Source organism: Podarcis tiliguerta (genome assembly GCF_965153285.1).
Source record: "Podarcis tiliguerta genome assembly, chromosome: 14".
Taxonomy (NCBI): Eukaryota; Metazoa; Chordata; class Lepidosauria; order Squamata; family Lacertidae; genus Podarcis; species Podarcis tiliguerta.
In genome coordinates this window covers 7766884-7792650 of record NC_139547.1, presented here as the reverse complement: position 1 = coordinate 7792650, position 25767 = coordinate 7766884, and the positions used below count along the sequence as shown (strand labels likewise).

The 25767-nt window shown below is 48.0% G+C and overlaps 1 protein-coding gene across 2 annotated transcripts in view; it reads left to right on the top strand.

The window, feature by feature from the left end:
* Nucleotides 1-15020, top strand: part of HCN4 (hyperpolarization activated cyclic nucleotide gated potassium channel 4) — a 124454-nt gene extending 109434 nt beyond the window's left edge. For both annotated transcript variants that reach the window (XM_083412988.1, XM_083412987.1), the window contains 4 exons: nucleotides 2592-2738; nucleotides 3424-3664; nucleotides 9377-9541; nucleotides 13276-15020. In XM_083412988.1, the coding sequence (XP_083269114.1) occupies nucleotides 2592-2738; nucleotides 3424-3664; nucleotides 9377-9541; nucleotides 13276-14894 (2172 nt within the window). In that variant the 3' untranslated portion in view covers nucleotides 14895-15020. The remainder of the gene's footprint in view (nucleotides 1-2591; nucleotides 2739-3423; nucleotides 3665-9376; nucleotides 9542-13275) is intronic.
* Nucleotides 15021-25767: the final 10747 nt, after the last annotated feature.

The window sequence follows — 25767 nt, the reverse complement described above, 5'->3', positions numbered from 1 at the left end:
CAAGTATGCAATTTAATAATTGCGCATTGTTCCATGGGTCTAATAAATACTTATTTAATTAACAACCTCGAAACTCTGCGTGGCTTCCCACCGGCATTCCCCAACATCTTCACCGTTAAAAGATCAGAAAGAATGCACTCGGCGTGTGCCCTTCCCAACTAAGCAAACATATTCTAGAAAGTCAAGAGAAGGGCTGTGGGCAGATTTGTCCCCAAAATGGGGTTTAGTTTTAGCTCAATGAAGGGAAGAAAATTCAAGATGATGTCCAACCATGTGGGTTCTCTTCTTGTCTGTAAAGAAGAGGTGTCTCGTCCCCTCGCTCCCTTTGGGGACTTCTTAGTTCAGAGAAAAGCCGAGTAAGAGTTTAGAAAACTATGCCTGGCATGGAGAAAGTGGAAGGATAAAAGTTTTTTACCCTTCCTCTTTCAGAAGAACTCGTGGACACTGAACAAAGCTGAATGTTGGAAGACTCAGGGCAGATAAACGCAGCGCAAAGTTGGACTATGGAATTTGCTTCTTCAAGAGGCAATGGTGGCCACCAACTTGGGTGGTTTCAGAAGAGGATTAGGCAAAATTTTGAAGGATAAAGCTATCCATGGCTAGTAGCTATGATGACTATGTTCCAGCTTCATCTGTTGGTGGCATTGCTCCTCTTGAATACCAGTTGCTGAAAACAGCAAGTGGGCAGAGTACTGTTGCTCTCAGATCCTGCTTGCACATCTAGTTGGACTAGAGGAGCTATTGGCTTGATCCATCAGACTCTCCTTATGCTCTTCTACGATATATGTTAATAATAATAATAATAATAATAATAATAATAATAATAATAATGGCAACCATAGCAACAATTCATTGGGTACTAAAACAACCAACTAACTGCCCATAAATATTTATCAGGAAGAATTTCCGGACAGGCAACAAGGAGCCTAAAGGCTAACAATTTTTATGATGGCATCAGCTTGAGTCCACTTCACAAATGCATGAAGTATAATCCTCAGATTTCAAAGCAACTGGAAGCCGAAATGTTTTGTGACATAAAAAAATTCTCTGTTTTGTTAATGAACTATAATTGAGCAATGGTAGGTATTAAAATGATCAGCTTGGCAGCGCTGAGCTAATTAACACATTTGGTGGGAAAGGAAACCATTTTCTGTATTCAGGCCCAGATGCATGGAGTTGAACTTCTTGATGAGTTGCAGTCCAACACTGAAGCCTCTGGGCTTATCATTGGCCTTTGTCTTGCATACATTCTGGCTCTGATTGCATTTCCCTTATCTTCCCCGACCCCCAATTCCTTTCTGAAGTCGCTGCTTACAAGTCCACCACCACCACTCTTGGTGGATTATTCTATGCATCTGATAGTCTTCAAATTGCCTCTTTGTTGGTTTTACCAGGAATCGTCACTAATGATCTGGTCCTGGGTGGTCTTCTTATATTACTCACTGCCCCCATTTCCCTCTCTTTGCCTTTAGGGATGTGTTGTTTTTTAAAACTGTGAGTGTGCATCATTAGATTAGGTCATTAGGTCCAGTATATCTGAAGGAGCATCTACACCCCCATCGTTCTACCCGGACACTGAGGTCCAGCACTGAGGGCCTTCTGGCAGTTCCTTCACTGCGAGAGGCCAAGTTACAGGGAACCAAGCAGAGGGCCTTCTCGGTAGTAGCACCCTCCTTGTGGAACACCCTCCCACCAAATGTCAAAGAGAACAACAACTACCAGGCTTTTAGAAGTCATCTGAAGGCAGCCCTGTTTAGGGAAGCTTTTAATGTTTGATGTTGTCAGAAGATGTGAGTTGTGAGCACTCAGCGGAGATAAGAGTCCGGGAAACCAGTCATATTTTACAAGGCTTTATTGCTTCTTGACATTATTTACAAGCAGTTCAAAAATGCGATCCGATCATGGTGGGTCGTTGTCCCGACTAACTTCCTTCCACTTTGGGGGCCAGCATAACCACCGTCTAAGCCCAACCCCCCTCCTTCCTCTGTGACGAGAGGTACTTGCCCTCGGAAGTACCTCCTCCCTCTCAGATTCACTCCCCTCTGACCCCCCCTCGTCTTCTCTCTCTTCTGAAGACGAAAAGCTGCTAATCAAAGGGGCTGTCTCCCCATAACTTCTCATTCCCTCCTCCCTCTCTGTCTCCAGTTCCCTGACAGATGTATATGTATTACAGTATTTTAATATTTTTTTGGAAGCCGCCCAGAGTGGCTGGGGAAGCCCAGCCGGATGGGTGGGGTTTAAATAATAAATTATTATTATTATTATTATTATTATTATTATTATTATTATTATATTGGTTGCTCTGGGTTTCAGCCTCTTTATGCTAAGCCTATAAAAGTCAGTAAAGGCTGCAATCCAGAGCTTCACTGGACACAGTGGGACTTACATCTGAACATGCGTGGGCAAGGCTGGCACTAGGTTTCTGGGACGCTGGACCAATTTGACCTGACTCTTTCTGAAACAGCTTCTGACACTCTATGTGATGGCTTCCTGCCGTCCCAGGAGAGGGGCGTGTGTGTGTCTAGTATGCCCTGGTCCATTTCGGCACTCCAGTTTAATAGCTCTTCCTTTCCTGCTTTCCTCCCACCCAGTACAAGCAAGTGGAGCAGTACATGTCCTTCCACAAGCTCCCAGCTGAGATGCGCCAGAGGATCCATGACTACTATGAACACCGCTACCAGGGCAAAATGTTTGACGAGGAGAGCATCCTGGGAGAACTGAGTGAGCCGCTGAGGGAGGTGAGTTGTATAGGAGAGGGGCAGCCGGCATCTGACTGAGGGGTTACGCAACAAGAGGGGGACCCCATTAGGGACTGAAGAATGTGTCCGGAACCCTAAAGAGTTAGGCCTGCGTCGCTCTATTAAAGAAAACGTAGCAAGAGGTCAACAGATTAATCAACTCGCAGCTTTGTGTTAAGTTGATTAACCTGCTGATTGGTTAAATCTGTGAATGTCCACATAGGGGGAAGGAAAAATCCCAACAGCTTTCAAATAAGAAACGTACAGTGGTACCTCAGTTTTTGAACGTAATCCAACCCAGAAGACTGTTCGGCTTCCAAAACGTTCAGAAACCGAGGCACAAAGGGAGAATTTCGATTTCAATTGAGAAAACTGAAAAACACACAGTGGAAGCTGTTTGACTTTTGAGGCGCGTTCGAAAATGGAAGCATTTGCCTCTGGGTTTTCAGCGTTCGAAAACCAAAACGTTCAGCTTCCGAGATGCTCAAAAACTGAGGTACCACTGTATCTCCTTTTTTTCTGGATGGGGAGAGTGGGTGCAGCCTGGGAAGAGTTTTAAGGGCCTGTCTGAGAGGTCTGGAGGGCCACATTAGGCTCTCAGGCCTGAGACTCACCACCCCTGGTTTAAACAAGCAAATAAAACCTCAACCACTCACTGAATTCCCACCCTCTCTCTCACGACCAGGAGATCATCAACTTCAACTGCCGGAAACTTGTGGCCTCCATGCCTCTGTTTGCCAACGCAGACCCCAATTTTGTAACATCCATGCTGACCAAGCTGCGTTTTGAGGTGTTCCAGCCAGGCGACTACATCATCCGGGAGGGGACGATCGGAAAGAAGATGTATTTTATCCAGCACGGGGTGGTGAGTGTGCTCACCAAAGGCAACAAGGAGACCAAGCTGGCTGATGGTTCCTACTTTGGAGGTAAACAAGGCCTGCCCTGTATGGATTTTATAACTTCATAAATGTAGTGTCATGGGGTTGCGTCCAATGGAGCCCTAAGTTAAAGTCGCTTAGCAGAAACGTTTTGCACCAGCAGAACACTCTTGTGCAAAAAGAATGCACAAGCAGTTTACTTTGTTGCCCAACAGATTGCAGAATCTGTTGCACTACAAATTTTCACTAGCACAACTGTTGCATTGGTGTCCTCTGTTGCGCAACATTAAAACTCACCAGTCTTCCAGCACAAGAATTCTTGCATTAGTGAACAGAGAATATTGGATAGAAACTCCTAAGTCATTTATACCCAAATTCATTTTGAATATACTGAACAACAGGCCCTCGCCTTTATAATACCAATGCATTTTTAAAAATGTACTGCATAATGCTGTGAGCTTATCCGTAAATCCCATTTTTTCCTAATCATTTGTTTCACTAGATTTGAATTATTATCTCCATACCAAAATCACCCAGAATCAAAAGGCAAATAACATTACAACATAACAGCCAAGCCCGTGGGTTTATCTGTAATTTTTTACATATACACACTGCTTTTGTAGGAGAAGCATCTGTGTGGGACACATAGCACCCCCTAGTGGTGTTAGCAGGGATTACATTATGAGCCCAAACCGATAAACATAACAGGAGGTGTCACAAGCAATTCATCCTGTCTGTGGTGGGCTGTCATGATTTCTTCCCTAGGCTCCCCAGGAACTGCACCGCATAATTTCATGCATCTTCCCAAAAGTACCATTCCTGCTATTCCTTGACAGGAAACTGTGGCAGTTAATCCAGCGAAAACCATCAGCCTATAAAAGCAGCTGTGGCTCAAAGAACTTCTCATATTTAGAGATCTCTAGAAAGGTAGCCTTGGAAACTCAGTGCTGGTTGTGACCCAACACGGCACAGATTTTATTTCTGTGCAGCTCAGTCTTGATGCTAGAAAGGTCAGATTCTTAACTAGCATAAGCCTTAGGCTGATTTTCCTAAATTTCCTGGTTAAGGCAGCGGTGGGAAACCTGTAGTCTTCAAAATATTGCTGGACCCCATCTCCCATCATCCCTTACCACTGCTTATACTGGCTGTAGCTAATGGAGCTTGTAGACCAGTAACATTTGGAGGGCTCTCCACCCCCCTCCCTGGGTGTAACACTGGAACTAGGAATTGGACCAGGCGAAAGCAGCTTTCTCTCTCTCTCTCTCTCTCTCTTTTTAAAAAAATCATTTTTATTTTTTATTTTTCCAATAAAAAGTTATAAAAATCCAAATACATATCCATATACAGAGATTTCTCTGAATCTCAGGACTCCGCCCCCCTTCTCTGGAGTCCTAATTTAAATATTTAAAACTGCATCTTCTTCCAAACTCATATCAGTCCATATTGTCCATGGTAATTGTTACACTACAAGTGAAATCAAATTCCTTATCTGGAAAGATGGGAAGAGATCGAAAGCAGCTTTCTCCAGCTTAATGCCCTCCAGGTGTTGTTGATCAATAGAGATACTCCCATCAGCTCCAGCTAAGCCTGGTCAATGGTCAGGCATGATGGTAGGTGAACATCACCTGAAGGACATCAGGTTAAGGAAGGTTGGGCTATGGGATCATGCTCATCCTTCCATGTCAGGCACAAATTCCTCTCCTTCCTCTCTCCTTCACACTGATGGACACACAAACTCATAAATAGAGACCTCTCTCTGGCTCGCTTGCTATTGCGTATCACCATCAGCATCCTGGATTGAGCTTGGTATACCATATTGGTAAATCCAATTCTGAAGATGAGTTTAATTGTGAAGCCCATTTCACTTTGACCTGAGTTTGAAAAGGCCACGTGTCATACTGAAATTGTGTAGAGAAGAAAGGAAGAATTCATGGGTCAAAAGGGAGGAGTAGATGAGCTTATGTGGAATTGTTTTGGCCAAAACCCAAGCCATAAAAGCTAGTTTTAGTTGAGCACACACTTGGTATATAAAAAGTCTCTAGCTCAGTCTTGTCCATCTGCAGTTGAAAAGGATCAGGGAGCAGGTGATGGGAAGAACCATTTGCCCGAGACCCTGCCAGTTTGAGTAAGCCAAGAGTTGCCCAATTTTATAGGTATCCATTTCTACACACACATTCCTCCAATTTATGAATTTTTGCACACATTGCTGGTTTGGAGATCTCCATTGCGAAAAATGGAGAAATTTGTTGAACTTCGAAGGATAATTCAGTTTCTTTTACCTGTTGCTTCGCAAAATGCAAATTAGGTTGTTCCTCATTAAATGCAGGGCGAGATTGAATTCCTCCTCCATCCCTACCTGGCGTCAGGTTTGGAGGGGAGTCACAAGTGCCTTTGGCTCAAATGCCACCAGGACAGGCAATCGTAACCCGCTCTGATCATGAGGTCGTAAGTCAGATCAAGCACCGTCAGCCCTCGGCCCCAGAGGGACTTGGCTTTGGCAAGATGTGTCATGACCTTCTGTTCCCACTTGTGTAGCAGAGGTGATTAGCATGCGCTGAATGAACTAGCCATGCCTGGAACGATGCTTGATAGCAGAACCCAAGTGGCTAATTAGATGAATGAATTACTATGTAGGAGAAAGGTGAGAACAGTGAGGAAATTACCAGATAGATAGTTCATCCTATAAGCAAAAGAACCAAAAAAAGGAGTGTGATTATATACTTCACTGAATCGAGGGGGGTGGGGAGAGATTATACAGCACCGGTGCGTATAGGAAAATACAGAGAAGGCAGTCCTAAATGCACTAGCGATTGTTCTAGCCAGACATTTAGAACAAGTATAACAATTCCGTATCTATCATCACTATGTACTGTATTTTTCGCTCTATAAGACGCACCAGACCATAAGACACCTAGTGTTTAGAGGAGGAAAACAAGAAAAAAATATTCTGAATCAAATGTTGTTGAAGAAAGCAATGCAAAGCTTCAGCAAAAGCAACACAAAGCCTCTTCGGCGCATTGAGAGGAACGCTCCTGTTGCCCTGAAGAGGCTTTGCGCGGCTATCCCAGAAGCCAGAACAGCAAGAGGTATCGCTGTACAGCAATCCCTCTTGCTGTTATGGCTTCAGCGATAGCGGCACAGCCTGCATTCGCTCCATAAGACGCACACACACTTCCCCTTACTTTTTAGGAGGGAAAAAGTGTGTCTTATAGAGCGAAAAATACGGTATATGAATATGCAGCTCAAAACAAGTGTTATAAGATGTCAGGGACTGGCTGCACACTGAGGAGTGGTGGCTGGTTACTGGGGAGGGGGCACCAGGAGAAGTCGGGTTGGAGACTGACTTTGAAGAAGGGATCCCAGTACGTTTCCGAGCACAATTCAAAGTGTTGGTGCTGACCTTTAAAACCCTAAAGTATACCTGAAGGAGCCCAGTATACCTGAAGGAGCGTCTCCACCCCAACGTTCTGCCCAGAAACTGAGGTCCAACGCTGAGGGCCTTCTGGCGGTTCCCTCACTGCGAGGAGTGAGGTTACAGGGAACCAGGCAGAGGGCCTTCTCGGTGGTGGCGCCCGCCCTGTGGAATCCCCTCCCATCAGATGTCAAGGAAATAAACAACTGACTTTTAGAAGACATCTGAAGGCAACCCTCTTTAAGGAAGTTTTTAATGTTTGATTTTGATCCTATTTTTAATATTCTGTTGGGGGCCACCCAGAGTGGCTGAGGAGGCCTGTCCAGATGGGCAGGGTATAAATAATGAAATTATTATTATTATTAATCCCTGATCCAGAGGAGCCTGTAGCAGTCGGGAGACTAGAGTCAGGGGCAAGGGAAGTTGCAGGATGGGAGACTGAAAAACAGGTGCAGGGGGAGGGAGAGAGGTCAGGTTTGTGCAGAGTCAAGGGCTTCTACGCCCCCTTCTCCTGCCCCCCTCCTGCTCCACTGTCTCCCAGGACCAGGAGAGGATTGAAGAGGGAGGTTACATGCAGGTACCGTCTCTTCCGGCTTACTCACAGCTTGGGTGGGGGGAGATACATAAGCCAGGGCCGGGCCTCTCCATTTGAGTTCCGGTCTCGTCAGATCTCATTACTCCTGTCTCATTAGGAGTAATGAGAGACATAGGACTGATGGACATGCCTTTCCCTAACTTGTATGTGTACTTTTGATGATAGTTACCGTATTTTTCGCTCTATAAGACGCATCAGACGACAAGACGCACCTAGTTTTTGGAGGAGGAAAACAAGAAAAAAAATATTCTGAATCTCAGAAGCTGGAACAGCAAGAGGGATCGCTGCGCAGTGAAAGCAGCAATCATTCTTGCTGTTCTGGCTTCTGGGATAGCTGCGCAGCCTGCATTCGCTCCATAAGACGCACATACGCTTCCCCTTACTTTTTAGGAGGGAAAAAGTGAGTCTTATAGAGCAAAAAATACGGTAATTCTTCGCCCAGGACATTCCTGGCCTAACAAGATCATGACATAAACTCACCATAACCCGCTCTGGTCAAGGTTCCAGAGGCAAGCTGTGACCCTCTAGGACAGGGGGCAGCAACATTTTTCAGCCGTGGTACGGTCCACCATCTCTCAGACCATGTGGTGGGCTGGACTATAATTGGGGGTGGGAATGAAAATGGGCCGGACTATATTTGGGGGGGCGGGAATGAATGAATTCCTATGCCCCACAAATAACCCAGAGATGCATTTTAAATAAAAGGACACATTCTACTCATGTAAAAACACGCTGATTCCCGTCCACGGGCTGGATTTAGAAGGCTATTGGGCCAGATCTGGCCCCTGGGCCTTAGGTTGCCTACCCCTGCTCTCTGGGGGTCTCCCCCAGGCCACGCCCCTTACTGATACTGACTTGCACCCTTTGCCTAGCTGGAATGTGTCTCTGAACTCTGATGACACCTATTGCTTGCTTGCCTAGGTGGAGGGGTGCATGAGTATGTGTGGAATCTATCCTACTGCCCCCCTTTTTTTTGCTTCTTGCCCTGCTTGTCGGTGAGATACACCCTTCAGAATATTGTCCAGAAGGGAATATGGCTCTGAGAAAGACCACCCATTCAGTGGGTTTTGGAGAATAGGGACCCTCTGGCTGCAATTCTGAATTACTGGACACAGAAGAATGGTGGTAGGCGCCAGCTGGGAAACCCCCAATGGAAGAAGGCTCAGAGCCAGGGGATTGGTGGTGGAATGACGATGAGTGGTCAGAGGCAGAAGACTGGGAACAGGAGGTGTCGGAAGCTGTAGGGCTAACAGGCCTTAGTGAGCAGGGAGAGTCTGTGGCAGAGGGAAATTCAGAATCAGAGGCAGAAGCTGAAGCTGAAGCAGGAGAGGAGGGAGACCAAGAGGCAGAGATGAGTCAGGCTGGTGAAGAGTCATGGGGGTCTCCCCCTCCTGCTGCAACAATCTCCCCTCCTCCCTTTTCTCCCAGAACCAGAAGAGGTGTGAAGAGTGAGGAGCATAGAGAGGTGTGTCAGTGGAGTCTCAGATTGTTTGAGAAGGACCTGGTGAGGAGGAGATTTAGTCAGCTGTGGGAAGGTGGGGATCTTCAGTCTCCACGACTGCCTCCAAGGGCCAAGACCTACCAAGAAGAGTTGCCATACTCATTAGGTCTGGCACCCCTCAGCAGGTCTTCCTTGCTTCTTCTAATAAAGCATTAACTTCACTTCCTTCTTGTGATTTATTGCTGGCTGGCACCCTGACGTAAATGCACTTGCAAAGGAATAAATGTCATTGTGTTTATTATGTCATTCTAGAAATTTGCCTACTGACTCGTGGCCGGCGGACGGCGAGTGTGAGAGCAGACACTTACTGCCGCCTCTACTCCCTCTCGGTGGACAACTTTAATGAGGTGCTTGAGGAGTATCCCATGATGAGGAGGGCTTTTGAAACGGTGGCCCTGGACAGACTGGACAGAATTGGTAAGTGGCTCACATGGTTATTGAGTTACCTGCAAACTCATACTATGCAAACTCATAGGTAGAAGGAAGCACTGGAAGCAAAATTCAGCATCCAGAGGTTCTCAGCTTCTGTGTTTTAAAAAGCAAGTTTCTAGTCCTTGTCGTTATTCAACTTTCTTTGACCAACAAATCCAGGAGAGAAGATAATCTGAATACACAAACAAAGCCAAACTCATTTCCCCCCTCAACCATGCAAGAGAGATAAACAAAAGACTGGAGCTTTCAGCCCTCCTGGCTGCAGAATCAAAACCGTTAAACATGTAGCTGTTGTCGGGTGAAATCTTCAAAGCCTAACGTTTCTTGGTGTCAGGTGGAATGGCAGGAAGTAGAACTCCAGTGCTTTGGGTTGCTTTTTATTCTTCCCAGTGACTTTAATAAAGGTAAAAGTACCCCTGCCTGTACGGGCCAGTCTTGACAGACTCTAGGGTTGTGCGCCCATCTCACTCAAAGAGGCCAAGGGCCAGCGCTGTCCGAAGACACTTCCGGGTCACGTGGCCAGCATGACATCGCTGCTCTGGCGAGCCAGAGCTGCACACGGAAACGCCGTTTACCTTCCCACTAGTAAGCGGTCCCTATTTATCTACTTGCACCCAGGGGTGCTTTCGAACTGCTAGGTTGGCAGGCGCTGGGACCGAACAGCGGGAGCGCACCCCGCCGCGGGGATTCGAACCGTCGACCTTTCAATCGGCAAGCCCTAGGCACTGAGGCCTTAACCCACAGCGCCACCCGTGTCCCGAGTGACTTTAATAGAAAGAGACAAAAACTATACTAATCGACCAAATTTGCAGTTTTTCTTGAAAAGCAAGATTTGGTTTACCTTGGCGCAGAATTTTGATTATTTTTGAATGCAGGTTACTTGGCTCCTGGTTCTACATATGGCAGATGTGGGTGTGCTGTCCTTCATTTTCTCACCCATCCGCCTATGTCCTAACTCATACGTAACATTCAGCGCTGCTTTCTTGGGGATGGGCCACAGCTTAGTGGTAGAGCATCCTTTTTGCATGGCAGAAGGTCCCAGGTTCAATCCCTGGCATCTTCAGGTTGACTTTGCATCCGTCTGTCTCAGGAGGTGATGGAGGAGTGTGCCTTTGGGACTGATGTCGAACTGTTGGAAGCTCACAGCACCTGCTGTGGCTGTAGAGACTGATATGGGAGAGCCATGTTTTGCTGCAGCTGGGGCAGATGAAGGTGTCTGGTTGTGCTGCTGCAGACGAAAGAGCCTCCATTTGAAACCCTGAGGAGCTGCTGCCAGTCAGTGTAGGCAATACTGAATGAGATGGGTCAATGCTCCAACTCCATATAAGGCAGCTCTCTGTGTTCTTAATGTGTGTGCAACAACAGCACACTATTTTACCTAGTACTTCTTCATGCAGCGCAAGAGGCAGTGGTGGCTGCCACTGAGCAACAGCCCTTCCTACGCATTCTCTGCATGGTTAGAAGTTCCAGAGGAAGTGCTAGGTAGATTTGGCTTAGGTAGGTCTCATACTGCCTCTGTGGAACGTTTGTGTGTGGCATTGGGGACAAGGCGCATGGATGTGTGGGCTGCGCACTTTCACAGGAGCAGGTGAGCTTTGAGTATGTTCTGCATAGGTAGAAGTGCCTTAAGGTCCATAAATAGCAACACCCTAGAGGTCCCGGGCCCTAAGGAAGTCAAATTAGCCTCAACCAGAGCCAGGGCCTTTTCAACACTGGCTCTGGCCTGGTGGAACACTCTGCCTCATGAGACCAGGGCCCTGTAGGATCTGATTTCTTTCCACAGGGCCTGTAAGACAGAGTTGTTCCGCCTGGCCATTGGCTTGGAATCAATTTGATTCCCTCCCCCTGTTTCTTTTTTCCTTTCTCCTCCTGTGAAGAAGCTGCATCTTAATGTTTTATTTTAATCTTTTTTTTAAGTTGTATTTTAATCAACTTGGTTTTTTTATGGGTTGTTAGCCGCCCTGAGCCCGGTCTTGGCTGGGGGGGGGGGCAGGGTACATAAAATTTATCATTATTATTACTATTATTATTATTATTACTATTACTATTATTATTATTAGCTGAAGCAACACAGGTGAGTTCAGAAGAGCACAATAGAAATTGTGAAGGCAGCTCTGTTCCAACCCAACACTGTATCCAAAGTGGGGGAGGGGAGTTGTGTGTGTTTTAAATTCAGCTTCCACAAATCTCTCCAGCGATGCCACTTGAGAACCACAGGGCTGCTGCTGTTCCATGATGTGGGCATCCAAGAACAATGCAAGAATACAAAAGGACTTGAGGTGGGGGGAGGCCTGTAGCTGCCTGGATTTCTAAAGCACAGCCAAAAGGCACATGACCAGGACAGAATCAGAGGGACACACAAAGGCTGCTGCTAATCACTGGAAAATGCGAATAATTGCAAGCTTAAAATCCGATTAAGTGATACAGTTGTGGATAACTTCATTCCCCACCCCAAATGGCACACACACTTTGCGTTATGTGCTGGAGCCCTGTTGGGGGTGGGGGGGGGAGAGAGAGGGGGAGAGAGAGAGAGAGAGAGAGAGAGAGAGAGAGAGAGAGAGAGAGAGATATCTTGAGGCTAGTTGCACCTGACTTGGCTATTCCTTATTATTCCTCATAAATCTCGCCCTCTCCCTTTTCAATGTGCCCAAATTCTTTGTGCAACTTCGAACAGCTTTCTAAACCAAAGCGCACACTTTTTCGGTAATATTGCTCGGGAAGAAAATGAAAACGCTTTCTTTCTCCTGCATTTGTTTTGCAGCAGATAAGAAACGAGAAAATGCTTCCCCAAGTTTGTCCTTAATGTAATGGAGGGAGAAGAACATAACAAAAGAACTTAAGGGCAGCTACAGTGGATCAGACCTATGCGGTGCTATTTTTCTAGAAAAAGAGGTGCCAGGAACTCACCGTGAACACCTTCCTTGTTCTCTTACCATGGCAATGGAGCCCACCTAAGAGGTGCCAGAACTGAGTCCCAGTGAGTTCCTGCTGAAAAGAAACCCTGGGCAGAAAGGCCACCAGCCTTCCCCAGCCTGCTGCCCCCAGTCAGCATGGCCAGCAATCAGGGATGAAGGGAGTTGTAGTCAAGTATGCCAATGTGGGACGCGGGTGGCGCTGTGGGTTAAACCACAGAGCCTAGCACTTGCAGATCAGAAGGTCAGCTGTTCAAATCCCCACGACGGGGTGAGCTCCAGTTGCTCGATCCCAGCTCCTGCCAACCTAGCAGTTCAAAAGAACATCAAAGTGCAAGTAGATAAATAGGTACCGCTCCGGCGGGAAGGTAAAAGGCGTTTCCATGTGCTGCTCTGGTTCGCCAGAAGCGGCTTAGTCATGCTGGCCACATGACCCGGAAGCTGTCTGCAGACAAACGCCAGCTCCTCGACCTATAGAGCAAGATGAGCACTGCAACCCCAGAGTCGTCCGCGACTGGACCTAATGGTCAGGGGTACCTTTACCTTTACCTTTATGCCAATGTGGTATATTGGTGAGAGTATTAAACTAGGATCTGGGAGAATGGGGTTCAGATCTTGAATCAATGACCTTTTCTTCCACTGCTGCCCTCCCTCAAACTGGTCTTGAAAGAAGAATAGGGTGGGGTGAGCACATGGTTACAATGTAGGTATGGTTCCAACCCACCCCCAAAACGTTGGTGATCTCTGGTTTGGGCCTCTAGGAGGCCCCTCATTGCAGTTCTTAATTTTCTTCTGCTTCCTTCACAGGGAAGAAGAACTCCATCCTGCTCCACAAAGTCCAGCACGATCTCAACTCGGGCGTCTTCAACTACCAGGAGAACGAGATCATCCAGCAAATCGTGCAGCATGACCGAGAGATGGCCCACTGTGCGCATAACGTCCAGGCCGCCGCTGCCGCCGCATCAACCCCCACACCAGTTATCTGGACGCCACTGATCCAGGCCCCTTTGCAAGCCGCAGCAGCCACCACATCAGTAGCAATAGCTCTCACCCACCACCCTCGCCTCCCGACGGCCATTTTCCGCCCGCCCGTCTCTGTTCTGGGTTCCCTGGGGCAGGCCCCGAACCAGACTCCGAGGCAGCTGAGGAGGCTTCACTCCTTGGTGTCTTCGGCCGGGCCTTCCATCGTGGGCTCCCCTTCAAGCACGCAATCCCAGCAGCACACCCCGGGGGCAGACACCCTCTCGTCGTCCTCCTTCCAGATCCAGCAGCTGGCTGGCTTCACGGCCTCGGCCGGCTTGGGCCAGTTCCACCGGGCTTCGGCCGGCTCTCCGTCGGCTGCCTCGACTCAGCAGCAGCCCTTGGGGAGCCCGTCCTCAGCAGGCCTGGGGCTCTTGCACCAGGGGTCTTCGGATTCCCCGGAAGGGGTGGCTCAGCAGCAAGCTCCTGACAGCAATCTCCTGAGCGGCTTTGGCCCCTTCCAGAAGGCCCCTGCTAGTTCGCCATCCACCACCTTCCCCCAGCTTTCCTCCAATTCCCCCAGCAGCCCCCTTGGCCGCCCGCAAGCCACTTGCAGCAACAAGCCCGCCCAGCCAGGCCAGGCCCAGCAGCTCTCAGGAACTGGAGTCCTGGGAGGGACGAACCACTTTCCGTTGCCTCCCTCCTCAAGCCCACCACCCTCCAGCTTAAGCCAGCTGGCACAGGCCTCCGGAAGCTCCCCGTCGGCCTCGTGCCAAACCCAGCCAAGTGCATTAGGACCTTCCGCTTCTCCTGCTGCGACCGTAGCTCAGTTGCACCACGAAAGGTCACCCTTTGCCTCTATGTCTCCTTTGAAACAGCCCGCTGGTACCCCTCCTCCGCTGTTCCCACCCTCAGGCCTTAGCCCTCCTAGTCAATGTGCTGCAGCCAGGACTTTGCAGTGTGCCCCTTCTGGGGCAAGGGGCTCCCACGGATCTCTGCTGATGCCTCAGACCTCCAGTCCACCTCTACAGGTCCTTCAGCCCAGGAGTACGCCGCCGCCGCCGCTTCCACCGGGACGGTTAAGCCAGGACCTCAAGTTCATCTCTGCTTCCCATCCATCTCTGCCCCACGAAACGGCTCAGACTTTAAGCCGAGGCTCTTCTCCCCACTCCTCTAGGGAATCTGTTTCTAGTTTCTCATCTTTCTCTGGAGGAGGGGGAGCAGGAGGAGGAGGAGGAGGAGGGACCAGGCCTCTAGGGAAGCCATACAGCTCTGTACCAGGGCGAGTGACTCTACCACGCCAGATGTCCTCAGGTTCACTGCCTCCGCCACCTGCATTTGAGGCCAGTTGCGCCATCCCCCCACCTCTGACTGCTGTCGTGACTGCTGTCGAAGGGAGGAAAGGGTCTATAGGGCTCACTGGGGAACGAGAGCCCATCCGATCGAAACTGCCCTCCAATTTGTGAGGTGTTCTCCTTCTCTCCCCCTCACCTACATTTTCTGGCCGCCATCCCTCTTGGCCACAGTTTGGAGGAGCCGGTTTTATTTCATTTGTGCTTTTTAGATTCCAATAGACTTTTACATGACTCCCATTTTCTTATTTTGTTTTCTTCAAGCTAACTATGATTAGAGGTTTAAAAAAAATAATAAGGAGAACAAACAGCAGCAAAAAAGATAACCAGGTATTCTTAGAGCTATAGATTTTGAGTCACTTTCTTTTATAGAGTATTTTACTACATGGAGCAAAAGATTGGGGGGTGGGGGAAGGAATGTAATCAATATGTGATAATAATAAGAACAACTCAGAGAGTAGATGTGCAGCTGATGTAAAGGATAAAGATAAGAAAATTGGCTCCCTTTGGAGAAACAGATCTCTCATTGATGTAAATCGGTGCCAGGAATCCAGGGGTCACCTCTTGAGTTGATAAGATCTGGAGTCCCCTGTCCACATGCCAAATTTCCAATTACATCTGAAGAGGTTACACGTGGGATCTCAGAAAGATATACAAGTAAGAAGAAACGAGAATTCACTCCCCTTGAGGGGGAATGAAACACGTTGAACCAAACTTTTACAAATTGCCAGAATCGAAATGGTTCATACCTCTAGACCCTCTTTCCACTAAATTTGTGGATGGGTTTCTGCTGAAAACACACTCACTCAGTCTCTCTCTCTCTCTCTCTCTCTCTCTCTCTCTCTCTCACACACACACACACACACACACATCCACCTCTCTAGGGATGGAGGGGAAATTTGATTCAGTTTGCATTTAAAGGCAAAGCTATCAAATTCACATTTTCTGAAATAGTATGCTAACCAAAACAGCTATTATTCAAAATTCACATTTACCTGAATTTTGCAATGCAGTTCTCTAACTTAACTGAATAACAATTGTAATTGTATATTAGTCAAAATTGTGCATTAAAATGAATATTTTTGCGAAAATGGCATAAAAAATGCATTATGTTAGGGAAGATTGCTTGCAGAAATGTGCATTAGTCAAAACAGCAGGCAAAAATGCATCAATTGGGGGAAATGCTGATGAATTTTCAAGAGGACTTAAAAACAAATCGCACATTGCTGCAAAATGGAGAACTGAACTTAAGATTGGGAAAAGAAGAGAAGGTGACAGAACCGAAATTGACAGATTCCCTTCCATCCCTATAACACCTCGCCCTCTGCACTGAACCCTACAAGTGCTTGAATCTTTGCCCTGCACAGCTTTCAATGGAATAGTGAATGGCACATAGGGAAGGGGCTGTGAAAGGAAATAACCCATCACCCTCCAGATGCTATTGAACTATAGCTCCCAGCATCCCTGACCATTGTCCGTGCTGCTGGAGGATGATGGGAATTGGAGTCCAACAGTATCTGGGAGGGTCACAGGTCCCCCTTCTCCGACCTAACCTGTGCTCATCCTTCACTTCAGATTCCAGCCTCAGGACCACAACATTGTGTTTGGGTTTTAAAAACTTACCCCAGAAAACAGCAAGCAAACTTCAAATAGTTCCACCTAGTGGTCAACTCGCCACTAAGACTTTGAAGGGGAGGGGAGGAGCCAGCAAATTCAGAAATCAACACTGGGACATGGCAAAACTTGGGATTCAGAGGTCTGCAAAACATTTGATGTCAGTACTCAGTTTCTGCTGCGTTTTGTGGAAGGGCATTAGCAAGACTTTGTTCCTAATGCATTTGTTGCTTTCAGAAGCTCTGGGTTTTTTTTCTAAGCTCCTTCTAGGCCAAACATGATACTTTCAATGTTCTTCCATTGTATCCATCATTGCATGGCTGGCCAGTGGGGCTCTTTGGGCCTGTTATGCCCTGCTGAAATTCTAGCAGCAACAGACAACCTCGGCAAAGAGTGCAAAATGATGAGAGCGTTTGCTTGCCCACTGAACAAGGGACCTCCCATTTTACCGTTCATTTCGAATGTGATGTGCCAACTACAGAGGTGCGTCCAACCTTCTTGCATCAGACTGGCCATGGGCATTTCAGTGCTCTTAGCATGGCAACAGGGCTGTGATGAGCTGCCTGCTGTTGTGTGGAAGCCAAGGGCTTGCGGGGGGCGGGGGGAGCATTCAGTAAGAAAATGTATTTGACAGTCCCATCACACTTGGTCCATCACACCACCAAGGAATCACAGCTGGCGTCACACACACACACACACACACACACACAGTTGGAGGGTGTCCTCCCATCAATACCTATTTTTATGACGACATGCTCAGCAATTGCACCAGCCCTGCCATATATGTGTTTCTGCCCCTGTTTTGAAAGGGCTGCAGAAACCAGACTTTACTGTGTACAATGATAATGAGCAATAAAACTCCCGCAAGGCTGGGAGGATCCTGTGTGCTCCTTTAGGTAGATTTTTGAGCATCCCTGATCAACAGAGGTCTCCGTGGCCCAAGACAAGTCCTTAATGGATAAACCAACCTGGTGGGCAGATATCCCATGCTGCAACCTCATCGCTCCTGTACCAATCCATTTCATCTTCCCAGCTCCCCAGCTTCCCTACCTTCCTTCCAAAATGTGTCTGTGCGCACCTGGAGGGGAAAATGGCCTCTCCATCTCTTGCACCTTGTTTTCCACCGAGTCGTCCTGCTCCTCTTTTTTACCCAGGTTTTCCAAGATTCTTTCTGCTGTTCCACGGATCCAGAGCAAAGAGTTAGGAGACAGCCAGGCTATTGGTAGCGGTGCCAAAACTCACCAGAACAATAGTATTGTGGAATCTTCCTGCTCCCCTGGGCTTTCCCCAGTTCGCTTGATTTTATACCAAAATTTTGTTTTTGCAAAAAAAGAAAACCACAAAAAAAACCTCTTGATATGTGCCTGTTATCTCCGAATGTTTGCCCCCCCAAATATAGCCAGCTGCTCCTGCTTTTAAGCGCTTTGCTGGGTTGGAACTAAGGTGTAATTCAAGCTTCGGTCTTCCTTACAGATTCAAGGGAACTTGGTGGGGGGGAGGGGAGGGGGATATTTTCTACTAAAACAGATAATACAGCTATATAGATGTGTGTGTGTGTACAGATGTGTGTATGCTGCAAACACATATGCATCCATATGCATACAAACCTGCGCATACATATATATACATATATATATATTCTAGTTTTAAAATATATGCCAATACTGACCTTCCTTGAAGGGGCCATAGGCAGCTAAAGTTAGTTGTTGCGATTAAGTGCAGGTTTAAAACAATGCAGCAAATTCAACATGTCTAAACTTAGGCCTGTGGAGTGTAGCAAGTTGGAGCGTCAGGAGTCAGACCAGGGAGACCTGGGTTCCAATCCCCCCCTTAGCATCAAAGCTCACTGGCTAATTTTAGGCCAGCCAATCTGTTTCCGTCTAACCTACCTCACAGGGTTGTTGTGAGGACAAAAGGAGGGAGGCACACCTGCTTCCCCGAGACATCTGGAGCTAAGCAAGGTGCGTGTAAAAAGGCAACAATACAATTGGCCCCATTGCTTCCATGGCACACACCATCCTTTTCAAAATGCTTAAGCAGGAGTAGCCCATGTGGTGCCCTGCAGATGTTGTTGCACTCTAAGTGTGGTGTAGTGGTTAAGAGCGGTAGATTCATAATCTGGGGAACCAGGTTCACATCTCCACTCCTCCACATGCAACTGCTGGGTGACCTTGGGCTAGTCACACTTCTCTGAAGTCTCTCAGCCCCACTCACCTCACAGAGTGTTTGCTGTGGGGGAGGAAAGGAGAATGTTAGCCGCTTTGAGACTCCTTCGGGTAGTGATAAAGCGGGATATCAAATCCAAACTACTACTCTTCTTCTTCTTCTTCTTCTAAGTCTCCTCAACCCCAGCTAGCGTGGCCAATGGAGCCGCAGACCAGCAACATCTGCAGACCACCGTGTTGCCTACACAGTGTAGAGGAGTATTGTGCCCCATCTCATTCCCCCAAAGGTACAAACGAAGGCACCTGCAACCAAAATGGAGAGATCAGCTTTGAAGATTTCTCTCTCTCCCCCGGCCCCCACTGGTAATCAAGATATTTTGATAGAACTCAACAGTTTCTTTCCAAGGGATGAAGGTGAATAGTTTGCAGGTGGCCAGTACAGTGAGGAATTATGTGCTGCGCAATACCACATCTTTGAGCACATCCTGGAAACTGGGATGGTCACATCTGCATTCAGAGAACCCCCCCCCCTTGCCCCTGTTCCTCCCTTCCCCAGGCACCTGCTTTCCCAACTGCCTCTCTTGGAATTGAGAAAAAGTCACCCATTGTAGACAGGTGCTTTGGCTTGGTTTGACGATAAACGATGTTCAGGTTTCTGAATTCTGCTGCAGCAGGTACCAAATCACTAACCACAGCTGAAGACCCCCATTAGGTTTGACCCAGTAGCTAAAAAGTTCGGGGGGTTGTGTTTTTTTGGGGGTGGGGAAGTGCTGTAGGGTTGGGGTTTGAAATATAAAAACAGACATAATAAAACAAAATCTTAGTAAAATATGTCTATTTCTGTATCTGCTTTCTTGGCCAGGTTTCCAGTCTCTGAAGGACAGTATCAAGATGCGGTGGAGGCATTAGGGCAAATGGGGCACAATTTTTTTCCCTTCGCCGCCTTCGTTTTTCACTAGCACTCTCACAGGAGAGGGGGAGAGGCCCATCTCTGCCTTCACCAATACTCTTGATATAATCCCACCTTCCTCACTTTCCTAAGTGCCCTTTACACATTGCAACACGGTGTTGTTGCAACATGTTAAGCAGCACAGTGTCTCGGGCTCCTCCAAACAACCTGTTTATTGAGAATTCATCCTGCTTTGCTTGCACAAAGCATATCTGGAACATAGATTGTATCTGCTCCTTATTGCATGTTCATGCTGGTTTGTTTGTATGACAAGGTATGTATTGTATCACTTCCCACCCCCCACCCCTGTTTCTTCCCATTCACTGCGTACATCATTCATTCACTGCAGCAAGCAAATCAGGATGAGTCGTTGTGATAGAACCTCCCCACAAACCAATCAGAACGAATGCTCAGTAAAGACCAGACTGAGCCTAACCTCTGCATAAGCTTTGTGCAAGCAGATCAGGATGAATGCCCAGTGAATAGGCCTCTTCCAGAGGAGCCTGTTATAAGGACAGTGACCATTTAGAACAGGGCTCAGCAATTTTTTTCAGCAGGGGGCCAGTCCACTGTCCCTCAGACCTTGTGGGGGGCCGGACTATATTTTGGAAAAAAAATATGAACGAATTCCTATGGCCCACGAATAACCCAGAGATGCATTTTAAATAAATGGACACATTCTACTCATGTAAAAACACGCTGATTCCCAGACTGTCCATGGGCTGGATTGAGAAGGCGATTGGGCTGGATTCGGCCCCCGGGCCTTAGTTTGCCTACCCACGATTTAGAACAAGCAGCTGAATGAAGCAACAGCCGTGGGTGCTGTGATCCCTGTGCTTCCCTTTTATATAATTCAGCTTTACGAATAAGTGTGGCTGAGTGTGCCTCTTAAATTTCTGCACTCCTGGGTTCGCACACAGGCTTGTGGTATGCAAGCCATTTAAAATGAGCAAAAGATTTGCAGGAAAGCAAAGCTTTTCATTTGGGCACTTCTCACGCATACTATCATTAAACGGCCTCGGTCCAGTATACCTGAAGGAGCATCTCCTCCCCCATCGTTCTGCCCGGACACTGAGGTCCAGCTCCGAGGGCCTTCTGGCAGTTCCCTCACTGCGAGAGGCCAGGTTACAGGGAACCAGGCAGAGGGCCTTCTCAGTGGTGGCGCCCGCCCTGTGGAACGCCCTCCCATCAGACGTCAAAGCGATAAACAACTACCTGACATTCAGAAGACAACTGAAGGCAGCCCTGTTCAGGGAAGTTTTTAATATGTGACATTTTAGTGTATTTTTCATCTTTGTTGGAAGCCGCCCAGAGTGGCTGGGGAAACCCAGCCAGATGGGCGGGGTACAAATAATAAATTATTATTATATTATTATAATGAAAATTATATGGATGGCAAGAGAGACCCTGGCCTTCTCTTCTGGCACCATGAGTTGATATTTTAAATGTTTCCTTCTTCTTTGTGATAACACCTGAAATCTGTGCAAACATTTTTTCCTTTGGTATTATTGCTGTTATTGTTTCCATTTTTTTTGCTATCCCCCAAAAAATCCTCAAAGTGGTTTAAGTGCAATCAAACCACATCAAATGATTCACATAACAAAATACATAAAAATATCCGTATGCCTAAACATAATAGAAAATTGGAGAGCACTGTTAAGATTCCAGACAACACAACATACACACAACCAACCAACTGTGCATCCAGCCACACTAACCATCCATTTCACACACCCACTACAACCATTCGCTGCCTCAAGCATTAAAACCAGGAAGCAAGTGTAAATAAACCACTTGCACTCAACAATATTGCAACTCAAGTGCAAGAAATAAGATGCGTGGTGTAAGTCAGGAGTCAGGGAGGCTTCTACAGCCTGGGGGGCTGCATCCCCCCCCTCAGCAACCTGAAGACTGAAGCTGGGGTGGGCGGGGCCAGAGGCAAAAGGTGGGCGGAGCAATAAATGTACATTTTGCCTTCGTTTCTACCTGCACAAACCTACCTACCTCTATCCTCCATCCAGGCAAGTGAGAGGCATCACCAGAGTTGAAGGACACATTTTAGCCAGGCAGAGAAACACCCAAGGAGCAGGCAGCTGTGGAAGGTGTCTATGGCATGGGAAAAGTCTTAAGAGCATTTGCAGTGGTACCTCATGTTAAGAATTTAGTTCATTCTGGAGGTCCGTTCTTAACCTGAAACTGTTCTTAACCTGAGGTACCACTTTAGCATATTAAAAAGCAGAGACATCACCTTGCCAACAAAGGTCCATATAGTTAAAGCTATGGTTTTCCCAGTAGTGATGTATGGAAGTGAGAGCTGGACCATAAAGAAGGCTGATCGCCAAAGAATTGATGCTTTTGAATTCTGGTGCTGGAGGAGACTCTTGAGAGTCCTGTGGACTGCAAGAAGATCAAACCTATCCATTCTGAAGGAAATCAGCCCTGAGTGCTCACTGGAAGGACAGATCCTGAAGCGGAGGCTCCAATACTTTGGACACCTCATGAGAAGAGAAGATTCCCTGGAAAAGACCCAGATTTTGGGAAAGACTGAGGGCAGAAGGAGAAGGGGACGACAGAGGACAAGATGTTTGGACAGTGTTCTCGAAGCTACGAACATGAGTTTGACCAAACTGCGGGAGGCAGTGGAAGACAGGAGTGCCTGGCATGCTCTGGTCTATGGGGTCACAGAGAGTCGGACACGACTAAACGACTAAACAACAACCACTTTAGCTAATGGGGCCTCCCGCTGCTGCTGCTGCGCCACCACTGCATGATTTCTTTTCTCATCCTGAAGCAAAGTTCTTAACCTGAGGTCCTATTTCTGGGTTAGCAGAGTCTGTAACCAGAAGCGTCTGTAACCCAAGGTACCACTGTATTTGTCCACCTCAACCTGGGACAGAGGTTCCCCATAGCAGTAAATGAAGCCTGGATTTTAGGAGTACATAAATGAGAAGGCCCTCCTCCTCTCTCAGGCACACACTCGCATACAAAGCCTGCAGGGATCCCCTCTCCCTCCCCCAGCATCAATGTTGCTTCGGAAGATCCCGGCCTTGCGGAGCCCCTTGTGCTCTCCAGCTCCATGGAAACACCAGGCAAGCAGAACACAGCGTTGAGCGGGAGGGCGGCTGCTGCAGGCTGGCCGCTGCTGCGCTCTGGGAAACCCTGAAGCGGGGAGGTGCCCTCTCCTTCACCCTCCCCCGCCTCCCTCCCTTCCTCCCTGCTGCGTCCTTTATGGGTGGGTAGATGGAAGAGGAAAGAGATGCATTTAAAGCATCCAGGCTGGGCAAGGCAGGATTCCTCCCCTCCCCATGCACAGCCCTATGGCATCTGCAGGAAATGAGGCAGGAACAAGGTGAAATGTGCTTTTCTCTCTCCTGAGCCCCCATCAAGCGCCTGCTGTGTAAGCAAGAGGGTACAAAAGGCAGTTGTGCCCGGGAAAGATTCATTTGGGGGACCCTGGAAAACCAGTTGGGCAGTACTGGGCTGATGGGCTATTTATGTACTTACTATTATCAAGGGACATGGGTTGCCCTGTGGTCTAAACCACAGAGCATAGGGCTTGCCGATCAGAAGGTTAGCGGTTCAAATCCCCGCGATGGGGTGAGCTCCCATTGCTCGGTCCCTGCTCCTGACAACCTAGCAGTTCGAAAGCACGAAGTGCAAGTAGATAAATAGGTACCACTCCAGCAGGAAGGTAAATGGTGTTCCCGTGCACTGCCTGGTTTCACCAGAAGCAGCTTAGTCATGCTGGCCACAGGAAGCTGTCTGCGGACGAACGGCAGCTCCCTCGGCCTATAGAGCGAGGTGAGCACCACAACCCCAGAGTTGTCTGCGGTTGGACCTAATGGTCAGGGGTACCTTTACCTTTACTATTACTATTATCATCAGTACTGATGATGTAATGGAGGGAGAACCCAGCAGCAGTCCTGGTTTGTGCAGTCAGGAACCCAGGGACCTGCCTTACCAGAGTCAGACCCTTGGGCCCATCTAGCTCAGTGTGGTGGCCCTGCAAGATTTGGGACAAGAGGCCCCTTTCAGCCCAACAACGAGATGCCAAAGTTTGAACCCAGCTCTTTTGCATGCAAGCAGGTGAGCCTAGGCCCTTCCCCTTGTGTTTGTGTACAAAAGACTAGACACAGCAGACACACGCACAAGAGATGGCTGTACATGCTAGGGCTGTACACATCCGCCTTGTGCTTCTGATGTGGGGCTTCCAATCAGGCCAATTTGCCCTGGGCCGGCCTGAGGCCACCCACAGCACCTCGGATCCTGTCCCAAAACTAGGACATAAGAAGAGCCCTTCTGGATCAGGCCAATGGACCTTCTAGTCTAGCGTCCTGTTCTCAGTGACCAAGAGACTGTGGGAAATCCTCAAGTAGGGTTTGGGTCGGGGTAGGGTTTCTGTTGTTTAATTGGGTGAACCAAGTCCCAATTAAACACGGTCCCAGGAGGGAGGGAGGGTAGCAAAGACACTGTACCACCCACAAGGGGACAGATCATGCAGGAAGCCCTTTTTCAAACAACTTCCTTGTGTAGAAGCCTCGAGGGAGCACTGTTGTTGTTGTTGTTTAGTCGTTCAGTCGTGTCCGACTCTTCGTGACCCCATGGACCAGAGCAAGCCAGGCACTCCTGTCTTCCACTGCCTCCTGCAGTTTGGTCAAACTCATGCTGGTAGCTTCGAGAACACTGTCCAACCATCTTGTCCTCTTCTCCTTGTGCCCTCCATCTTTCCCAACATCAGGGTCTTTTCCAGGGAGTCTTCTCTTCTCATGAGGTGGCCAAAGTATTGGAGCCTCGAGGGAGCACCCTGCAACCCAAAAGACTGATGCCTCTGATGAGTGCTGAGGAGCACTCCTTTTGGATGGGGGCATCAGGCAGGAAGGAGAGCCAGGAATAGTCAGGCTCCCACTACCTTCTCTTGGAAAGATGAGTTTTCCTCTTTGATGGCTGCCCCATGACAGCTCCAGATAGCTCTGGGTTGTCCAACCCAACCTGTCCATCAGTCTCAGCCCACATCAACTCACACCTCAATCCCTCTGAACAGGCCTGATTTGTCTTTTTCCAATTCGAATCCATGCCCAGTCCTCATATTTATACAGCCCCATCCATATCATGGCACTTTACAAAGAGTGAGGCAGTTCGCAATCTAGAAAAAGATGTGAGGAAGAAACAGAGGTAGCAGATGCAGGGAAATACATGATTAAAGCAAAAGCATAAGATTCTGACCTAGCTGCAACATGGTAATGTTTTGCAGAGGGGAGAAAATGCCCCCCACCCCCAGTGTTATTCTGCATGGGGGGCAGGTGTCTATTCTCAGTAGGTACAATTTGCTGCCCTGGCGGCAACCACCCTCCCTTTTGCTACTTGAATAGTCCAATCACAAGACAGACCAATCTGGCAAATGATTTCTTTCGCAAATTCCTGTTATGACCGCAAGAGGGCACTGCCTTTCCAAGCAAAATCTATCTAGAAGCTGATTTCCAGAGGGGGAGTCCAGGTGACTGCTTTCTGTTGTGCTTTCAAGCATCTTTACGATGTGGCCTTGAACTGGCTGGGATACGTCTAAGCGACAAAGTGGACCAGAGATTCCACTTCCTGTCCTCCATTTCTTCTCTCTCCCCCCACTCCAGCCGCTTCCTGGCATCAAGGGCCATTATCCTTAATAGTGATTGAGATTATTTTTTTGCTAAGTACAAGGGAAATGGGATCCCAGGATGACTTAAAAATACCAGTTGCCGTGACAACGCAGCAGTGGATGATAAGGAGACCTCATTTGTGGCTTAATGGCTGGGAGAGAATAGCTAATTAAATACCAGCCTGACAAGAAAATTAGCAGGTGAGCAAAAGCCTTGTCCAACCTGTCTCTCCGTCTTCATTGAGGTGATCATTATGGTCTGGTGGTATTATTATTTTATTCTTCCCCTCTGCAGTTCGACCGCTGTGTACGGCCGCCGGGAAATGAAGCAATAGGGGTTCTGCAGTGGCAGAAAAGGCAGTAGCACTTTAGGTTGCAAGTGGGGCAATTTTGTAAAGAAAGGAACCCTGTTGTTGTGGGCTGGTGTAGTCACAGAGTGGTGGTGGTGGGAATCAGCTGCGGAACCCCCAGGGGAAGAAGGTTCAGAACCCGGGAAGTGGTGGTAGGATGACAATAAATGGTCAGAGGGAAGAGAGGGAAGAGACTGGGGAAAGGAGATGTTGGAAGCTAAAGGGGTAATGGGCTCAGGGGGTTGGGAGAGCCTGTAGCAGAGAGAAGTTCAGAAAG